Source organism: Sturnus vulgaris, chromosome 2 (assembly GCF_052056855.1).
Source record: "Sturnus vulgaris isolate bStuVul1 chromosome 2, bStuVul1.hap1, whole genome shotgun sequence".
NCBI classification, from domain to species: domain Eukaryota; kingdom Metazoa; phylum Chordata; class Aves; order Passeriformes; family Sturnidae; genus Sturnus; species Sturnus vulgaris.
Window position 1 is genome coordinate 58,878,399 of NC_142244.1, and position 18,264 is coordinate 58,896,662.

Sequence of the window (18,264 nt, forward strand, 5' to 3'; positions counted from 1 at the left end):
TGCACCCTTCTAGATGACATCTGCAGTTCCATACCAGCTTAATCTTTGGCCCATGGTTCAAACTGACATACTGCTTGTGTTACATGGTGCAGTTTAAAAAAAGAAAAGGAACAAGATGCTTTTCAGAAAAGAATATGCTAATTATAATATGAAGACTGTCTGTGAACCTAGAAATGAATGAATTTCAATTTCCTATTACTGCCTTACTGTGGATTGACTGATGTGCAAAGATATGTAAGTTTTTATTGAGCGTTTTTCCGTGGTCAATATAGTAGGTTTTTCCATGGGGATTTTCTGGCATCCAATACAGTAGCAGACTTTCTTTCAGTTGGGACATCTGTACAGCCCATTCTCCAGGAGTGGACTGTTTTCCCTGTTTTCCCACTAGCCATAATTCACTTTGAAATTTGTCGAAAATGGACATGGAGCTCAAAACATGCCCACACATTTAAGCACATGATTGTAACCTCAGAAACATGGTGCCTATAAGGAATCTGACTGGAATTTGGAATATTTGTGCCACATTCATTTTTAAAAGCAAAAAATAGTCAAGCAAGAAAGCACAATAAAGTATATTTTTGATTGTACTGTCACTGTACCAACTTAAATGCAACAGCAAAATTAAATCAGTTTCAGGAAAACTAAAACTCATTGACTGCATGTTATGCTTGCTAATCTCAAACAAAACCAATTTTGACTGGATCTATTCTTATTCAGTGCTTCATCCCAATCATATCTCATGTAACTAACTACTCTTTGCTCCCAGTTAATATAATAATTTCTATTCAGTAAATCATGGCCCTCAAATAACTTTTTTTAGTTGCTAGGAAATGCAAAATTTTTAACTGATTAAATAAAAAAAATGAACAGAGGAAAAATCAGCATTCTTATAAAATTATATTCACAGCAGAGACCAATTCACGGAGAAAAAACTAAATACTAGTTCATACAAAAACACATGGGAACACAAAAACATATTTTTTTTCAGTCAAAACCTTAAAGGAGAATGTACACAATGTACTGCACTCTGTATTGCATTCCACGTTCCCTCTGCTCTCTCCAGCAGACTCAGAGCTGAAATGTACATGGTAACCCTGGAGAACTTAAATCAGTTGCTTGATCACACCAAGTAAACAGACAGACAAAAAAATTACAACAGTGTTATCTATGCCAGAAAACAACAAAACGGCCAAAATCTGACTTATGAGTCTTCTGTCTTTTACAGCACGGAATTTGTTGAAAGCAGACATACTGGAGTCATAACAACTTTAATCCTAACTTACCTACTGAAGTTTCTGTGAACACTGTTAAGGTCTGTCCTCCCACACTTTGCAGAAGAAATGGATGTTCCCTTGGTGCACTGACTGAAGCAGGCTTTCCTCCAATATCACTGATGCTTGCAAGCTCTTCATTCAAAGTAAATGACACCTAACAGTCACAATTGCCACAGTGTTACTAAACAGACTCAATTACACTGTTTCACAAGTTATGGGAAAACAAAAAGAGATAAAGCACAAGTAGTATAGCACATTTCTATTTCAAAAATAAAGAGTAATATAAGAGCCCTTCCATACTAATCTGTTGTTGAAATATAGAATTCAAAGCTTTCATGTACTTAATAAAATTTACTCAGTTTTCAAAAAAGTTATAAATTACTTCCTCGTGAAGTCAGAGAACAATTTGATTTTACTTATTAAAATATATGGCATAATAGGTTTTCAGCCACTGCTCAGTATGAGTGCTGAAAAATGTTTCACACAGCCAGGTGAGCTCCAGGAAAAGTGCTGAAGGACTACAACAAGTGTTACTAGCCTGGGACTGCTGAATTGCAGTCCAATTGCAGTCTGAATACAGTCCAGAAGAGGTTTAAGCACAGCTTCTTTGCCATGTTCACATTGTATTCCCAATGCAGAAGCTAAGGAAGGGGGAACTGGATAACCAGAATCCCTAGACACAGGCCACAGCCAGGAACTTGAAGAGGGTTACTTCACACCAGCACCGCATGCTTTTTCTGTGCATCCTCCTTAACCTTCTGTACTGACACATCTCAAAATGTTTGAAGAGAAGGTAAACAAAGTGAGGGAACATAGAGACCTGACCCAAGTCCCACAGGCATCTATGGGCAGAGCTACTAACAGAATTCTCTCCTCCTGATTCTGTGGTACAAAGCTTCGCTAGAGGTATAACAAAAAATATGTGACATTAGAAACCAGCACATTCTAAACAGTTTTTAGAATTCAAAATATAAATTTTAGCAATTACTTACTTCCGTTCTTCCTTGATTTCTGAAAAAGAAAATATTTGATATTTAATAAATATATAAATATTAAAAATATATAACAACATTTCCATAACCTAATTCCTCAAGTTTAGGTTTCCTGATAAAAAAGCAAATTCAAATTCTAGTTTTGTTATCCATCTTCACTCCTGAGCTGTTCAATTTTTTGTTATGCTGATGCCCAAGAATAAATGGGAAAAGTCAGCATGTGAGAACAGAAGCAACAAAATAACACATGTAAATAAAAGCAAATTCCACAGTTAGGTTTCCTTAAACCTAGGAAATTAAATCTCATGTAATGGGACAGAGTGACTCCCCAGTATAATTTTGTACAATTTATATTCCTAATCACTACACAAGCAAATACTGTTCATGGATCAGAGAAATATGCACATTGTTGACAAGAAACAGGATTATGTCTTAGAACAGGTGCAATATATTCTTATTTTACGCAGGTAACTTCTAAGATGCAACCAGTAAATGTAAAGGCTTACTTGACAATCCTTAGTTTTCCCACTTCACCTCTTCCTGAAGCTTTACTCCACTGTTGTGACAAGTATTTGGGGACCTAAGAAAAGATAAGAGATTAAAGGAAAGCAGATTTTAAAATTCTATACAAATTGTGTATGAGTAAATACTTTAAATGCTTTTATCCTGACTACTTCAGAATAAAGTATGAGATAAATATAGCAGACAACAGAGAGCCATAGATGGTTTTGGTTGGCAGGGGCCTTAATGGACATCTAGTCCCAACCCCCTGCAATGAGCAAGGACATCTGCAACTAGATCAGTTTGCTCAGAGCTCCATCCACCCTCACTTTGAATGCTTCCAGGGATGCCACATCTACAACTTGTCTGGGCAACCTGTGACAGTGCCTCATCACTCTCATGGTAAAACATTTCTTCCTTACATCTAGTCTAAATCCACCTTCCTTTCACTTAGAACCATTACTCTTTGTCCAACTGCTATAGGCCCTTACTAAAAAGTCTGTCCCCACCTTTCTCGTCAGCCCTCTTGAGGCACTGGAAGGCACCTGTAAGGTCTCCCTGGAGCCTTTTCCCCTCCAGGCTGAGCAGACCCAGCCCTCTCAATCTGTGCTCACAGAAGAGGTGCTCCAGCTCTCTGGCCGTCTTTGTGGCCTCCTTTGCACCTGCTGCAGCAAGTCCACATCCTTCTTATGCTGGGGGCCCCAGAGCAGAGGGACAGAATCCCCTCTCTTGACATAGTGCCCATGCTGCTTTTGTTGCAGCCCTGGACAGAATTGCCTTTCTGGGCTGCAAGTGCAGACATTGCTGGGTCATGTCCAGCCTTTCGTCCACCATCACCCCCAAGTTTTGCCCTCAGAGCTGCTCTCAGTCCTTTCCTCCCTCACCTTGCATTGATACCAGGGGTTGCCCCAACCCCAGAGCAGGACCTTGTGCTTGGCCTTGTTGAACTTTATGAAGCTCATGCAAGCCCCCTTCTCGAGCTGTTATATACATATACATGCACACATGCATACATATATATACATATGTACATATATATTCTGTTAGAGAGAGCAAAGAGAACAATGTAGCACAAAAATAACACCAACACAGAGTCTCAAATGAGAAAAAAATCTTAGTAACTTCAATCTCAAGTACTACTATCCAATCACATGCAAATAAAGGCAGGAAAAGATCAGCACTATATTCTTAAACTAAGGAGTCTCGATATTTTATCAAGTAAAATTATACTTTTAAATATTCTCTAGAAATTATCATCTCTCTGGGAAAAAAATCAACCAACCAATCACAGTGATGAGAAGTTAGGCAATTTCTGCTGTGAAGGGAAGGTTTAGAGTCTGGGAACCTCAGACACGTTAAGCAGCAGACCACAGCCTACTGACACTCCCCCAACAGCAGAACCACCCTAGGCAAATCTGCCTCCCATCACTCATTCCCAACTCTTCACTGCATTGGGCAGTCTGTGCAGCTGGTCAGTATACGGAAAGAGCAGACTGATCTAGCTAGGAGGAGTGGGTGACTTCTATGTTCTAGCTGTGCTGATTTTGCGTTTAGCAGGTGGAACAGCCAAAGCAGTTCCCCAACCCGTTTTCCAGAACAGCTGCACAAAGTAGTGATTAATCCAGGGACAGGAACAAGACCTGCATAAACTGAGGATTAAAAGCTGCTGCAGTGCTGTTACCTCACCTACACACTAATTGCTTCAGTTGCAAAGGCTGTGGTATCTGCAGCACAGGGTGACCTGGGCTCAAAATGGACTATAAAGGCCTCTGGCAAGCAGCACACTCCTCAGAACTTTACAGCCATGTTCTTTATTGGCACGGCAAAGTTTGTCCTGGCTCACACAGTCCACAGCTACTGAAAACATATGTGCCCATGTGAGGCACAGCCACTGAGAAAGAGAAATGCACTAAGGTATGCCTGGGGCATTTTCTGTTTCAAGCAGCCAAGAAGCACTTTGAAGCCTAATTTTTGTCTTGCATAGAGAGAGCAGAACTAAGCCAAGCTGGGGAGGAAAAGAGCCTGTTCCAATAAGTTGCAACCTCCTAACTTCCTAAAGCTCGAATTAAATTAACACTAACTTTACATTTATCAATTCTTCAAGAACTCCAGAAGATCTCTTGGAACTGGTGCTTAGTTAGCACTTACCTTTAGACTCACAGCATCCCATGAGGTACATGTGGAATAACTACAAAATCCAGATGCCTCCAACTGCTCAGACCATCTAAAGGGCAGGCCAGGTTCCCATAAAGTTCAGACAATTTTGGTCCAAAATACCACAAAAGCACAACAGAAAGCCAAGAATTGGCACAATCTATTGATATATATTTTTTCACTTTTCAAAGTGGTAACTTTCTACGTGCCAGATCAGATACAGTTTTCTTTCTAAAGTCAAGATAAATGCTAAGACATGCTCCAGCTGACTCAACAGAACTATTATTACGTGCTTGCACCTAATCTCTATTTATACTGCCAGCTAATAAAGTAGATGCACATTCAGTATGAGTGGACAAGGAGTGAAGGGCTCTCCTGGTGTTAAAATCACTGACTTGCTATATAATAAATTCAGACTGGGAATTTAGTCAGATTAAGAGGTTGCAGATCAATCATAATCTTTTCAGCTGCATGGGAAAGTCTCAAAGAGTGCATTTAATCATCCTTCTGCTGGCCTACCTGCAGTCAAGGGCTATGCAGAGAAAGACAAAGGGTTATGAAGGGCTGTGATCAAAGGATTATTTCCAAATACCCATAGGTACTTCATATAAAACCAGGTGCTACTCACAAACCCACATGCTACTGATGTAAACAATCAGGAAAGACTAAGGTCTTAAATGCTATAGACATCCCATTCTGCACCTTTCTTTTAACATAATAATTATGGCAAACAGTCAGGTTTCAAAGTCTTAACAATCTTTGAAAGAACACACAGAAAACAAGAGCAACCTGTTTTTAGAGGGCAGAATTTTCACAGATCCCACAGGAGGATTTTGAAAAATACACACCCACAGAATGAGTGACCTGTGGACAGAGTGCCTGCCCAGCTGAAAGGCTACTGAATGTAGCCTTTCAGGACAAGTGGCTTTTATTCTGGCATTCGTAGGTAAGAACACTCTTCTCTCCAAAAACAACAAAAAAATACAGTTTAGTCACTGGAACAAATCTTATGTACTAAGGAGCACCACTTGAAGACCACTTCCCACTGCTGTTCTCCTCTTGCTACTCACGTCACACAGCCACCTAGGCTGCAGTACACGAGGCATGCTGCAGGCACTGTAGGACACAGAGACCCTGCTCCACTCATCTTTCAGCCTGGCATAGCTTCCTACCCCCCTTTAGAAGGGAACACACAAGCAGCCCCTATCTGTAACAAACTACTTCCATTTTCCTGCAACAAATTAAATTAGTTCTTTCTCTATATAGCAATCTATGAGCAATGCATACAACAAAAACTAAGGCTGATGTCAGATTCTGTTTTAATTTTTCTTTGAACGTACAAAAAATAAAGATATCAAGTTTCTAGCTACAGAACAACGCAGCAGATTAAATAAAAAAATCTGACCAATACATTCAGGGAACAAGAAGTTAACATTCTAATGGCTAACACTAAATAGGCTTCACTTTACCACAAGTACATAACCAAATATTCTTATTATTTCTCTACCTTAGCTTTCACTGAAAACACAGAAACAAAAATCCAGTTGCTTTCTGGATTTGTACTAAAGCAACTCACTCTCTTTATGGTGCCTCTTCTTACTGCTCATGCTTCTAAAATACTCATCACTACATTTTTTTATTGCCTTTTAAGTAGCCTCTCTGGAATACTTCCTGTGCTAGCACAATGCATGCTAAAGGAAATCAAATAAGCCAGGTTTTTTATTCCATCAGAACTGAATGCTCTCTCTCTCAAAGGAAGGATAAATTCAGCCTCGTTTGCCTAGCTAGTGAAGATAAAAAGTACAGGTACTATGCACTGTTGTGCCTCCGAGTTGGAAGTCCTACTAACAGACGTGGTTGCTCCCAAGTTCAAATCCAAAGGAAATCAAATCCTGCATCCCCCATGTTATGGTCTATCAGTGTCAGCATCTTCTCAATATTTTTTTACTATCATTACTATACAAGAAGACAGACATAGGTTCAGAACATATGCATGAAGGACTACATCAGCACGTACTTGGAAGAGAAATACTCCAGCTTTCCTTTCAGTCCTGTTTTCTCATTAAACAGAGTGGCACCAACAGTAAGCACACATGTGCCTGAAAATTCCTTGCTTTAGGAAACATCAAACTGTATCAGACTAAAGGACAAAATAGTTCAGTGTCCTGTCTCCAAATGCAGCCAACGGCAGTTACTTCAGGACGAACGTACAAAGAAAATTTATTTCCTCAGCATGCTCTTCTAAAGAAGACACGAGTTTTAGCAGACATGGGGTTTGGCAGTACATTACTTTTTAATCTCTCAATTCAATTTTCTCACCTGGATTTGACTGTGTTTGAGCTTCTGCAAAGTTCTGATATTCAGAACATCTAATTGCAAGAAGTTCCAAAATTTAACTACACATTGTGCAAATCAGTAAGTACCTCCTTTGTCTGCGCTGAGCTCCATCGATTAATTAATCTGACGCCCTTCTAATTCTTGTGTTTGAACTGGCTCTTTCCTGTTCACCTTTACCTATTCACTTCTTCTTATCCACCCATGACCTTACTCATTGTTTCAGATCTCTACAAGATTTCCGAATTAATCCTTCTGCCAGCCTAAAAGTTAACAACATATTTAGGAGTTCCATGGTTTAGAAGCCATCATTCCTTGTTGCCAAGACCAGACCTGGTGCTCTCCTCTGCACTGTTCCCAGGTCCAGTGTACACTTTCCACAGCAGGGAGAATGAGACCACGGCTACAGAGCACCCTGCATAGAGGCAACATGATGGTACAATAATATTTTCTCTTTTGTTTTCTGTGTCTTTTGTAATCATGTCCAATATTGACTCAGCTCATTTGACATGTTCTTATAGAGTTATCCCCATGTACAGAAAATAACACTCCTCCTGAATGACAACAACAAGCAGAAACCCAACTGCTGAGTACATATAATTAGGACAGTTTTTCTCTGTGCAGGCCAGATTAGATCTTTCAACTCTTAATTTCATCTGACATGTTATCATCCTGTCACTCAGCATGTCATGATCTATTTCTGCAGCCTTCTGCTGCCAACATTCATTGATAGTGCCCCGGAAAAGCTACTACAATTAGAGCACTTGCAGAGTGTTCATTGTGGCTTCATGACACAACACACTCAGGTGTCCGTACAGAAGAGGAGGCCAGATGCAACAACCTGCCCACCAAAAATTCTGCACAGCAAAGCAAGTCTGAAACCCTCAACCACTTTTAAGGGCCACAGTAGGAAGTTCTGGTAGTTGTAGTATGATGGTATTAGATCCCTCCTCACTACCCAGGACTAGTATTTGGGTACAATCCTTTCTTTCAAGTTGATGGTCTGAACCTATTCCTAAAGGAGGAAGGGGAGGAAGGAAGGGTTTCTCCCAAGACAGAATAAACATAGGTCTGGAAAAAGAGGAGCAAGCCCAGAGAGGACTCGAAGCAGGCAAGGCACATGCTCCTCCATCAGCTTCAAGTTCCTCTGTCTTGAAATCTGAAATCAATGCTTGGTATTGGCAGCAAAATATCTTGACCACAAGACACTCACTCCAGGCAACAGAGCAGTGCCAGCCTGTTAGTGGTGGCATCAGACTGGAGTCTGGCCCTGCACCAAAAAGGTTTGATTTTACACCCTTGCTACCTTTTTACAGCCCCTCCACTACAGCTGTATTCCACTAGCACCAAAGGGAGCTGTAATGACAGGACATTGGCATTCACTTTCCTCGCTGGATGTGGACAGGCTTTTAATCAGGGTGTGAATCTGGGTGCACTCAAAACTTTTTACAACTCTCTAAGTCTTGGGGAAATAAAAGTTATATTGCCACGTTTGTTGCTTGTCACAAACCACTAGCAAGGACAATGAAGAGATGAAGAGATATTTTACTATGAGGGTCGTGAGACATTGGCACAGGTTGCCCAGAGAAGCTGTGGATGCCCAATCCCTGGAAATGTTCAAAGCCAGGCCGGATAAGGCCTTGAGCAACATGGTATAATGGGAGATGTCCCTGCCCACCGCAACGGGGGTTGGGACTGATGATCTTTAAGGTTCATTCCAACCCCACAACATTCTGGTTCTGTGACAGCTCCCCCGAAGCCCAACTTTCCCTGCAATGTCTCCTTTACTCAGCAAGCGTCAGGGCCCAACCCGATGCTGTCCCCGAGAAGGGGAACAAGCACAGTGGGTGTCCCAGGCCACAGGGCGAGCCTGACGCGGGCAACCCCGGACTCAGAGCGCCCACCCCGGGCACGTGGGGCGAGGACGCAAGGAGGGGTCCGGCTGCCACAGGCCGCGCTGGGCCGGGCCCGGGGCCGCGGCGGCGGCTCCTCACCTTCACCAGCCACATGCCCGTGTTCTGCTTGGCGCCGGTGAGGTCCAGCTCGCCCTTGTCGCTCATGGCGGGGCAGCGGCTGAGCCGGGCCGGGCGGCGGACGAGACGAGTAAGCGGCGAGCACGGAAGCGGAGCGCACCCGGCAGACAGCGGCCGGTGAGGGACAAATCTCCTCCGCTCGCACTGCAGGCGGGGCGGGCCCTCGCTGCGTCGGGCCGCGGGTTCGGGTCCCCGCCCCGGCGGGGCCGTGGGGAGGGGCAGGAATGGGTGGTGGCCGCAGAAAGTTCCACTATCACAGAATATCCAGGGTGCGAAGGCACCCATAGGGGTCATCGCGTCCGACTCCCGGCCCTGTACAGGATATCCCCAAGTGTCACACCCTGTGCCGGGGAGCACTGTCCAAATGCTTCTTCATCTCTGCTGGGCTGGTGCTGTGACCACTTCCCTGGGGAGCTGTTCCAGTGCCCAGCCACCCTCTGGGTGACGAACCTTTTTCTGATATTCAACCTAAGCCTCCCCTGACACAGCTTCAGGCCATTCCCTGGGGTCCTGTCACTGTCACCCGAGAGCAGAGATCAGTGCCTGCCCCTCCTTTCCCCTCACAAGGAAGCTGTAACTGCACTGAGGGCTCCCTCGCTCTTCTCCAGGCTGAACAGACCAAGGGACCTCAGCTGCTCCTCGCACGGCTTCTCCTCAAGGCCCTTCACCATCCTCATGGCCCTCTTTAGGATGCTGTCTAACAGCTTAATGTCTTTTTTATATTGTGGCACCCAAAACTGCACACAGGACTCAAGCACCAGCGCAGAGCAGGAAGTTACTCCCTCCTTTTACCAAAAGAGTTATCCCAGCATGATGAAAAAAGACAGCAGCAGGCAAATGATCTAAGGGAGCTGGAGGAACAGCCTGGAGAGAGGAGGCACTACCATGACGGTGCCCTTCTGTGTGGGAGGGAAATGGTGGCTAGAGGAGCAGCTCCTGTGACAGGGATCAGAACATCATGGTGTGCCCAAAGGCCACGAAAGTGAGGAAAACACAGCTGGTGAATTGTTTACTGGGAATAAAAAGTAAAGAATTAAGCTTAGCTTCCCAGAAAGGGAACTCACAAGGAAATGTCGGAACAGGCTCTCTGAAGATAGGAGAGCATCTCAGACACTGAAAATGTCAGGAGACAGAAAGCACCTGCCCATGCTACTTTGAGATGAGGGTATTTGGCTTAGAAAAACCCAAGTTTTTATTTTATTACTTTCTCTATCTCTGGGGAAGTTTTCCCCCTTTGCAGTTTAACCTTGTTATCTACCTTCTGTCCACTGTGAGCACAGGAAAGACATGGACATGCTGGAGACACTGGCACAGGTTTCCCAGAGAAGTTGTGGATGCCCCATTCCTGGCAGTGTTCAAGGCCAGGTTGACCAGGGCTCTGAGCAACCTAGGATAGTGGAAGGTGTCCCTCTCCACTGCAGGGGGTTTGAACTAGATGATCTTTAAGGTCCTTTCCAATCCAAACCAGTCTATGATTCTATGGCATGGAAAGCATTTTATTATTTTCCTCTCTTCTTTACTTTATCCTTTTACTGAGATGTAGCCCTTTGATTTGCCTCCTCTCATACTAAATAACTTCAGTTTGTTCAGTTCTGTCTCATAGGTATATTTTCCAGACCTCTGGTTATGTCCATTGCTCCCTGAATTCCCCCCAGAACAAGTTTACATCCTCTTTGAAGTCAGCTTGTTCAACAGTGAAGGTTATACTCCATCTGAGTCTGTACCAGCAGCAAGCAGAGGGTTTTTTCTGTTACAATATGCAAGAAATTGCTCATCCGGCTCACAAAAATTATCTCAATATTACATCTCAGATATGATAGTCTGCCTTTCTAATTATAGGCAAGCATTTAGGTAACCAAGGAGGACAATGTTTTTATATGTATCTGAAGCAATAACAGCTAGCACTGAACTATTAGGATGATTAGGATTAGTTACATTTAAAATTAATTACATTTAAAAATTGCTTTTGTTTTTACAGTGGGACTGTGTTTGCAGAACTCAGCTGGGAGGGTTGATAGATCTTATATTGTTAGTCAACTTCCACTGAGAATTCCACTGAAAAAGTTTTCTTTAAGACAACCTTGCATAGACACACTAGAGGCTCCTCAAATGCTAATAAAAGTGGAAGCGGATGCATGTCAGCAGTTGTAAGACCAGCCCCATTTTCTGGGACTGTGTCACCACCAAACAGTGTAGGTTTAAGACCCTTTGGTTTTGTTCACCTGGAAAAAGAGTGGATCTACACAGACAAAGACCATCTGCTTTGGATCCTGCTCACAGGATCATAGAACAGTTTGGGTTGTAAGGAACCTTAAAGACCATCTAGTTCCAAACCCCCTGCCCTTGGCAGGGACATTTTCAACTAGACCAGGTTGCTCAGGGTTCCATCCAACATGGCCTTGAACACTTCCAGGCATAAGGCATCCACAATTTCTGGGACAATTTGTTCCAATGTTTCACTACCCTCATGTAGAAACATTTCTTTCTGATGTCCAGTCTAAACCTACCCTCTTTAAAACCATTGCACCTTGTCCTTTCACTACAGGCCCTGAATAAAAAGTGTCTCTCTTTCTTGTAAGCCTTTTTAGTGTACTGCAGGCTGCAAAAAGGTCTCCCTGAGCCTTCTGTTCCTCCAGGCTGAACATGCCCAAATCTCTCAGCCTGTCTTCATAGGAGAGGTGCTCCAGCCCTCTAACCATTTTCGTTTCTTTCCTCTGGACCTTATCCAGCAGGTCTGTGTCTGCCTTGTACTGGGAACCCCAGGGCTGGATGCAGTACTCCAGGAGGGATCTCCAATGTTCCCGCGGGATAAACACTGAATTAACAACAAAGTTGTCCCTCTGCCACTGCTCCCAGCTCAGCCTGTGTACTCAGATCACATGCACCACCACTTTCAAAAAGAAAAAAGCAGTGGAATGGATGTCTCTAACAGGGGTGACATTTGCAGCAAAGCGGTGTCGCGGGGGTTCGGATGAGCCTGTGCTCCACCGCATGGAAGGAGAGGAGCTCCACTTGCAAAGAGCCCAGCTGCAGGTGACAGGAGCATGGCTGACCACCTCAGGACTCCTTAGAGAGGGAATCCATGAGGAGTCATCACGCATATTCCGAGCGTAAATGACAATAGCAAAAGCCTCTGTAAAAGCTGACAATTGGGATGGCTCAGCTGGCAGCCCAGAGGGGAAGGCGGCCAGGCAGAGATCTCTCCTAGCTCCCTCCAGGCAGCCTTTCCATAGCTGTTTCCATGGAAACTGAATTTAAAGGGACAACAAGCAGGAAAAAGAGTGCATTTTCATTAATTCCTCATTTAAAATCTCAACCTTGTGTTTCCCAGGAACACATTTAGTGCCATGGAGGAGGATCCAGGGGCCAGCTGCTGAGCTACAGAGCTGTGTGTTAGTCACCCATTTTCTTATTGCTTGCATGGAAACAGATGTGTCTGAGAAGAGAGATGGCCAAATTCAGACTTTCATGGCCTTTCTCTCTTTATTTTCCCCTTGTCCAGCTAGGTGAGACGTAGAGTTGGCAGTGTCATCAGCAGCCACACGAAATTTCTCTTCATCCTTTTTAGGAACGGGCTAATTCGTGCAGCCTGGTGGTGCTGAGTGAAAACCAACACAGCAGAAGATGCAAAAAGCCTGATGCTGCCCTGTTGGAGCTGATGGGAGTTTTGCATTTAGGAACCCATGTGCTTTTCTCCAACCCAGCAAGAACTAGAGAAGATGTGCTTCTGGGAGCTGTTGGCCCCACAAGATATCTGTGATGGACACTACCAGAGAGGTTTCCACATGGTGAAGGAGCTGAGTGCTGCCCACATCGGGACAGTCCCTGAGTTCAGCTCTGTACACCAGAGCTGTGCTGGGCCTCCATGGGGTCAAAATATTTGGGTCTGGAGCCAAAACAGATCCACTGCGAGGCACAGAGGGAATCTCCTGCAGAAGCTTGTTTTGATTTGGGAGCATTGAGCCGGGAAGACTACTCCACCAAGAGCTGATGCTCTAACTTGACTCATTCCTGCCTGCCAACCTCCTCATCAACAAATTAAGGTGGGCAGGAAACTTGCATGTTAGAAGAGGAAAACTAATGGAAGGAGATTGTTACAACATTACTTGTCCTACTCTGTAACGATTACAATGCAGGATCAGCAGAGCTCTGCCGGCCAGCAAGGATCTCTCCTGCATTCTGAATACCTGAATTTTCAGCTAGCAAAGACCTCATGGCCTTAGAAGGATGCAAGAATTAAATGTCAAAACTACCATTATTGCTTGAACTGCTTGAGTAAGAGGAAGGCAAACTTTTGCCATCTTCAACTGTAATGCATCATTCTCTTGTTTGTGATGCAGTTGGTCTGGGTGAGCTGAAAAAATGAGAAGAAATAATCTGCAAAGATGAAAGGAACACCTGGGTAGGTCATGATCGTTTATTTTGGAATAATAGAAAAGAAATTCTCTGTAACTTATTCCCAAAACAGGGCATGGCCCATCAAGGTGCATATTTATTTCCTGAGGCAGCAAAGAATTCTCAATGTGTCTTTTTAAGACAAAAATATATGTCGGAGCTTTTGTGTTTTTAAACTGCTTTTGAGCCACATGTTAATAACAGACTTGTTTACTCCAAGCTGTTCTGTGGCAGAGTTGGAAAACATCAAGCACAGGGCTGAGCTCCTATTTCAGTACAATCCTAGGCATTGTGAAATCTTCAACATGGGACTTCTGCTGCAAAACACAACACATAAAGGCAGTTCTGAACAAAGGACAACCTTAATTAATCAATTAATAATTTTTAATTCTTTCAATATATTTACAGCCACACAATTTTTTCTATGCTATGTATTGGAGAACCTTAATTTTCACAGTAATGGTGCTGCACCTCTGCTTGTAGTTTCAACCCATACCACGTCTTTCATCATAATAAGAGTGTGCAGTAAATTTGACTGTAGGCAGCTTGGACTCTTGCTTGTTAGGATTTTCACCATACTGAGGAAGGAGTGGGAGAAGAGAGAGAATTGAAAGATGCAACTACAAATCTTTTTTTTTCAAAGGAAGAAAACACTTGTCAGAGAATTTCAGATACTTGGTTTGAACCTAATTTAAAATTATTTCTTTTAAAATGACCATAAAATTGGCATTATCTCTTTAACTCAAGGTACTTTTTGTGCCTCTCAGGCATAAAAAAAGTATTATCTAGCCTTTTTCACCAGTGTTTCTCAAGAAGGAGCTTTAAGCATGCACATTTTCAACCTAGTAATAGTACAAAGATATTGTGACGTCTCAGCAACTTGTTGCTTTTTAAAGTGCTTTTCATTGTAGGTATAGAGAATATGTTACACACAACTGAGTTTTACCTTTTCTCCTGCACTGCTCGATGTTTTTTCTGATCTTTTTCTCTGGTGATGTACTACCTCAGCACAAAAGGTCAGCACGATCTACAGTCACTCATCTCCTGGACTTTCCACTAATGAGTTGGTGAAGAGCAAGGCATTTTCTGTTCAGCTACCAAAAATTTTTGTTTTCAATGGATTTATTTCCCTTGTGTTATAATTTAATAAACTTGATTCTATGCCGCTGATATTCCCCTTATTTTGTAGGTATAGACAATGCACAGTCACCAAGGTATGTTATTGATGCATAAATTATCTCCTAATGAAGTACTGTTTTGCAGAGGGAGCTTCCCAATGAGACTAGGAGAAGGGTGTGTGACCAAACTGAGCAAAAACAACATTATTGACCAGAAGAACAAATCTACAATGCTCCTAAAGAGAAACAGGACACTTCTGTTGGGAAGCCTGCCAGCCTGAAAGCATAGGCAGGTGTATATAATTTTGAGATAGTGTGTACATATAAATGCAACAAAGGCATCTAGTTTGTGGGTGTCACTGCTTCAGAAGTGATCACACTGGGACCCTTCAGTGCTACATGTGTCAGTGCTGTCAGTAAAGGAAACAAACCACATGCATTTACATTCAGCCTCGTGTCCCACCCTTGCACATCGTTGCAGCTCAGCCACAGCAGTGCCTCACAACAAACTCTCACTGAGATAACTGGAGAGATCAAAAGTGTCTGCTTCATGACTGCTGTGTGCTGCCTGCGGATTCCCTCCAAAGTTTTTACGCCTAATGGCCTTTGCTGATAACTCACTCTTTTCCCTATGTGCTGCTTGTTGGTACTTCTCTAAAACAGTGCTAATTATCTAATAAATATGGTTATGGTTTGTCTCCTTTCAGTATAAGTTAACAATGCTATTACAAACCAGTGCAAAATATATTCTCTTTGCCACAAGGAACAGCTTTCGCACCAAATTGAAATAAATAAACTGGAATGAGTAGAAAGTGTTACAGACCTGCAATTGGATCACGTTTTACTGGATTTCTATTGATGGGTGAGGTTAAATAAGGTATGAAATTTTGCCTTCTAGTTAATTGTTATGGCTTAAACATAAAAAAAAGAACAGAAATTACGTTTCAGTCACTGGGAGGAAAATAAACAGAAAAGGAACCAAGGAAAACAGAAAATAAAACTGGTGAGGTTAAGAAGATCCAATGAGAACACAGGGGCCAAATGGTCGTGAAAGGGACAGAGACCACCCTGATGGCCTCGTGTTGTTTTATTTTGTCTTCTGGCAAAAGACACATGGGGCTAGGGGGAATACATACAATGATTCGAGGATTATTTATTATCAGAGGCCATTTATTGACAGGCTGCTTCTTGTTGAAAACTGCAGACTTACCACTGAGAACACTTTCTTCTGGAGACTGAGCATTTGGCAGCAGCAGCCTTCAAATCGGCACTTGCAGCTTGGGGGATATGTCCACCTCCCTCCTGAAGCTCAACCCCTGTTTCACAAGCACTTGTCATTTCTGAAGTCCCCACATGATCAGGACAACTCTTCATTTCATATACTCTTGAGGATGAGTCACTGAAGCTTTTTCTAACAGAGCTGAATGCTAGCCTCTTTGTTAAATTACCTGAACTTTCTTTGTTCAAATGGAGAACTGGGATGAAAGAGAAGGTATCTTTCTAACAATGCTAGGAATAATGAAGTCTGATTTCCGCTGGAATCTCATTTGAATGACTTTGAGTCCTTGTTTTGGCTGACATAGGCTTTTCCCTCATTACTAATCTTAGGTATTAATATTATGTTAACAGTTATATAATACTTTTCAACATGTAAAGGGCTGAAACTGAAAAAGGGAAATACATAAGGATTTTCTCACCATGTGGAGAGATGAGTAGCAGACTTAAGATTAAATTTCTTTGTTTTGCTTTCCTTGACCTTTTGTTCTGATCTCAGTGACATATCAACCATGCTTCTGCTGAAGACAACCCAGATATAAGAAGTCACTTGTGCCTGCCAGCTCATCATGGGCATTCAAGGCATACAGAATCCTGTGCAGAAAGGAACCCACTGCTCTATTAGAAAGGAGAACACCACAAAATCGTTGAGATAACTGCTCAATAAAACTCAGCTTTTGAAAATCAAGGCAGGTCATGCGAAGTGTCCTTGTACCTTGATGACTTGTAAGTTTGGCATGACATCTGTTTTGAGCACTTGTGGTGAAGTAATTTTCCCTCTTGTAAAACAGTGTTGGTTGAACCACAATTATGGTTTTGATGAGGGACTTTGAACTGGCCTGCTGGAGTAGCAGGCGATTCCACACAAAAAGAAGCAAATGTACAAAGAATGGGTAGAAATTTCCTTTGGGTACAATATGTACTTAGCTGGCATGCCTGTGCAGAACAAAAGGCCTGGATATTAAACCATCCGTTGCCACTGCTGAGCGACAGTGCAAATTACTTCTGACAGCCATTAAGAGGTGCTTTAGTCAAGCACCCAGAACAGTACAGCTCTTTGCTAGAAAATTTGCTGATATTTTGAAAACATTGTGATACTTCACTAGTCTCAGAAATCCTTGACAACTTGTCAGAGATAAGAGTCTAAGTCTCTGCACTAGTAATTACTCCTCTAACCTGCTAGAGAAAGTGCCAGATATTCACCTTCCTCTTAGGAAATGTGAAGTCTCTGACAGATAATAGCATCTTTTTAATGTATTTAGAGCAATTGTCCATTCTGATCCTCTCCAATAATGTAGTTTCTGCTTTTGAGAGTGCCGGGAGAGTGTTGGCTGGTAGCAGATTTCCATTTTCCCACTGTTGCTAGTCTGTACTTGTAAACAATGACTCAAAATAAAAACGTGAGTGTTGTTTGAACAGCCAGTATCTGCTATGAAGAAAGTGGCTCAACAAGTAGGGACAGATCCCACAGCCTCTGCTCAAGTGATTCATCTCCCTGCACACAAGTGGTGCTGTCAAGTTCAAGAAGCCTGTCTGTGCAGGGCTCGAGGGTCAGACTCATCAGACTCCTATCATCCATGGCATGGGGACAAGGATGTGGATGGCTTTTGCATTGCTGATCCCCTGCATATTTCTGCAACGGGTTTGTGAATCTACTCTCAGTGGGCAAGAGTGTGTGAGGGAAAAAAGCAAAAAAGGTGAAAATCAACAGAAAATTACAAGGCATCTTCCCCCACTTTGAAACAGAGTCCATCAAAGTTTATATGCCATTGCAAAAAGTACTGCATTGAATATAAAAATGGTTCCTTGAAAGAATCATTAAAATTGCAAAGTCAAGTAGCCAAACATTAAAGGCCAAAGTTTAGGCTGCTCACACCCCATTATTTCTGTACTTCTATGTTTCTGTATTATAATAGAGCCTCGAATGTCATGAGTACATAGCATTTAGCTTGTTTTTCTATGGAAAGGAAACCCTTGGGGTCACGTTGTCTCTGTAGATGTCTGCTTGACAGTGGCTCCATCCCTAACTTTTGAAACAATCCATCAGTTTTAACCAAAGCCTAAAGGTACTATACTGCCAAAAATCTATGGAAATTAGAGGTCCAATTGAGAAAAAAAGATGCTGCTAGAGATGCAGTGAGAGAGAGCATGAGCAGTGTAAACCCAACCCTTAAGAGCTAATGGAGCA

At 42.7% G+C, this 18,264-nt stretch overlaps 1 protein-coding gene across 1 annotated transcript in view; it reads right to left on the reverse strand.

Moving 5' to 3' along the window:
• GTF2F2 (general transcription factor IIF subunit 2) overlaps positions 1–9,450 on the reverse strand; it is an 80,092-nt gene extending 70,642 nt beyond the window's left edge. The window contains exons 1-4 of the mRNA XM_014895405.2: positions 9,250–9,450; positions 2,773–2,846; positions 2,267–2,285; positions 1,284–1,428 (exon numbers count right to left, since the gene is read on the reverse strand). Of these exons, the coding sequence (XP_014750891.1) occupies positions 1,284–1,428; positions 2,267–2,285; positions 2,773–2,846; positions 9,250–9,315 (304 nt within the window). The 5' untranslated portion in view covers positions 9,316–9,450. The remainder of the gene's footprint in view (positions 1–1,283; positions 1,429–2,266; positions 2,286–2,772; positions 2,847–9,249) is intronic.
• Between the last annotated feature and the right edge of the window lie 8,814 nt (positions 9,451–18,264).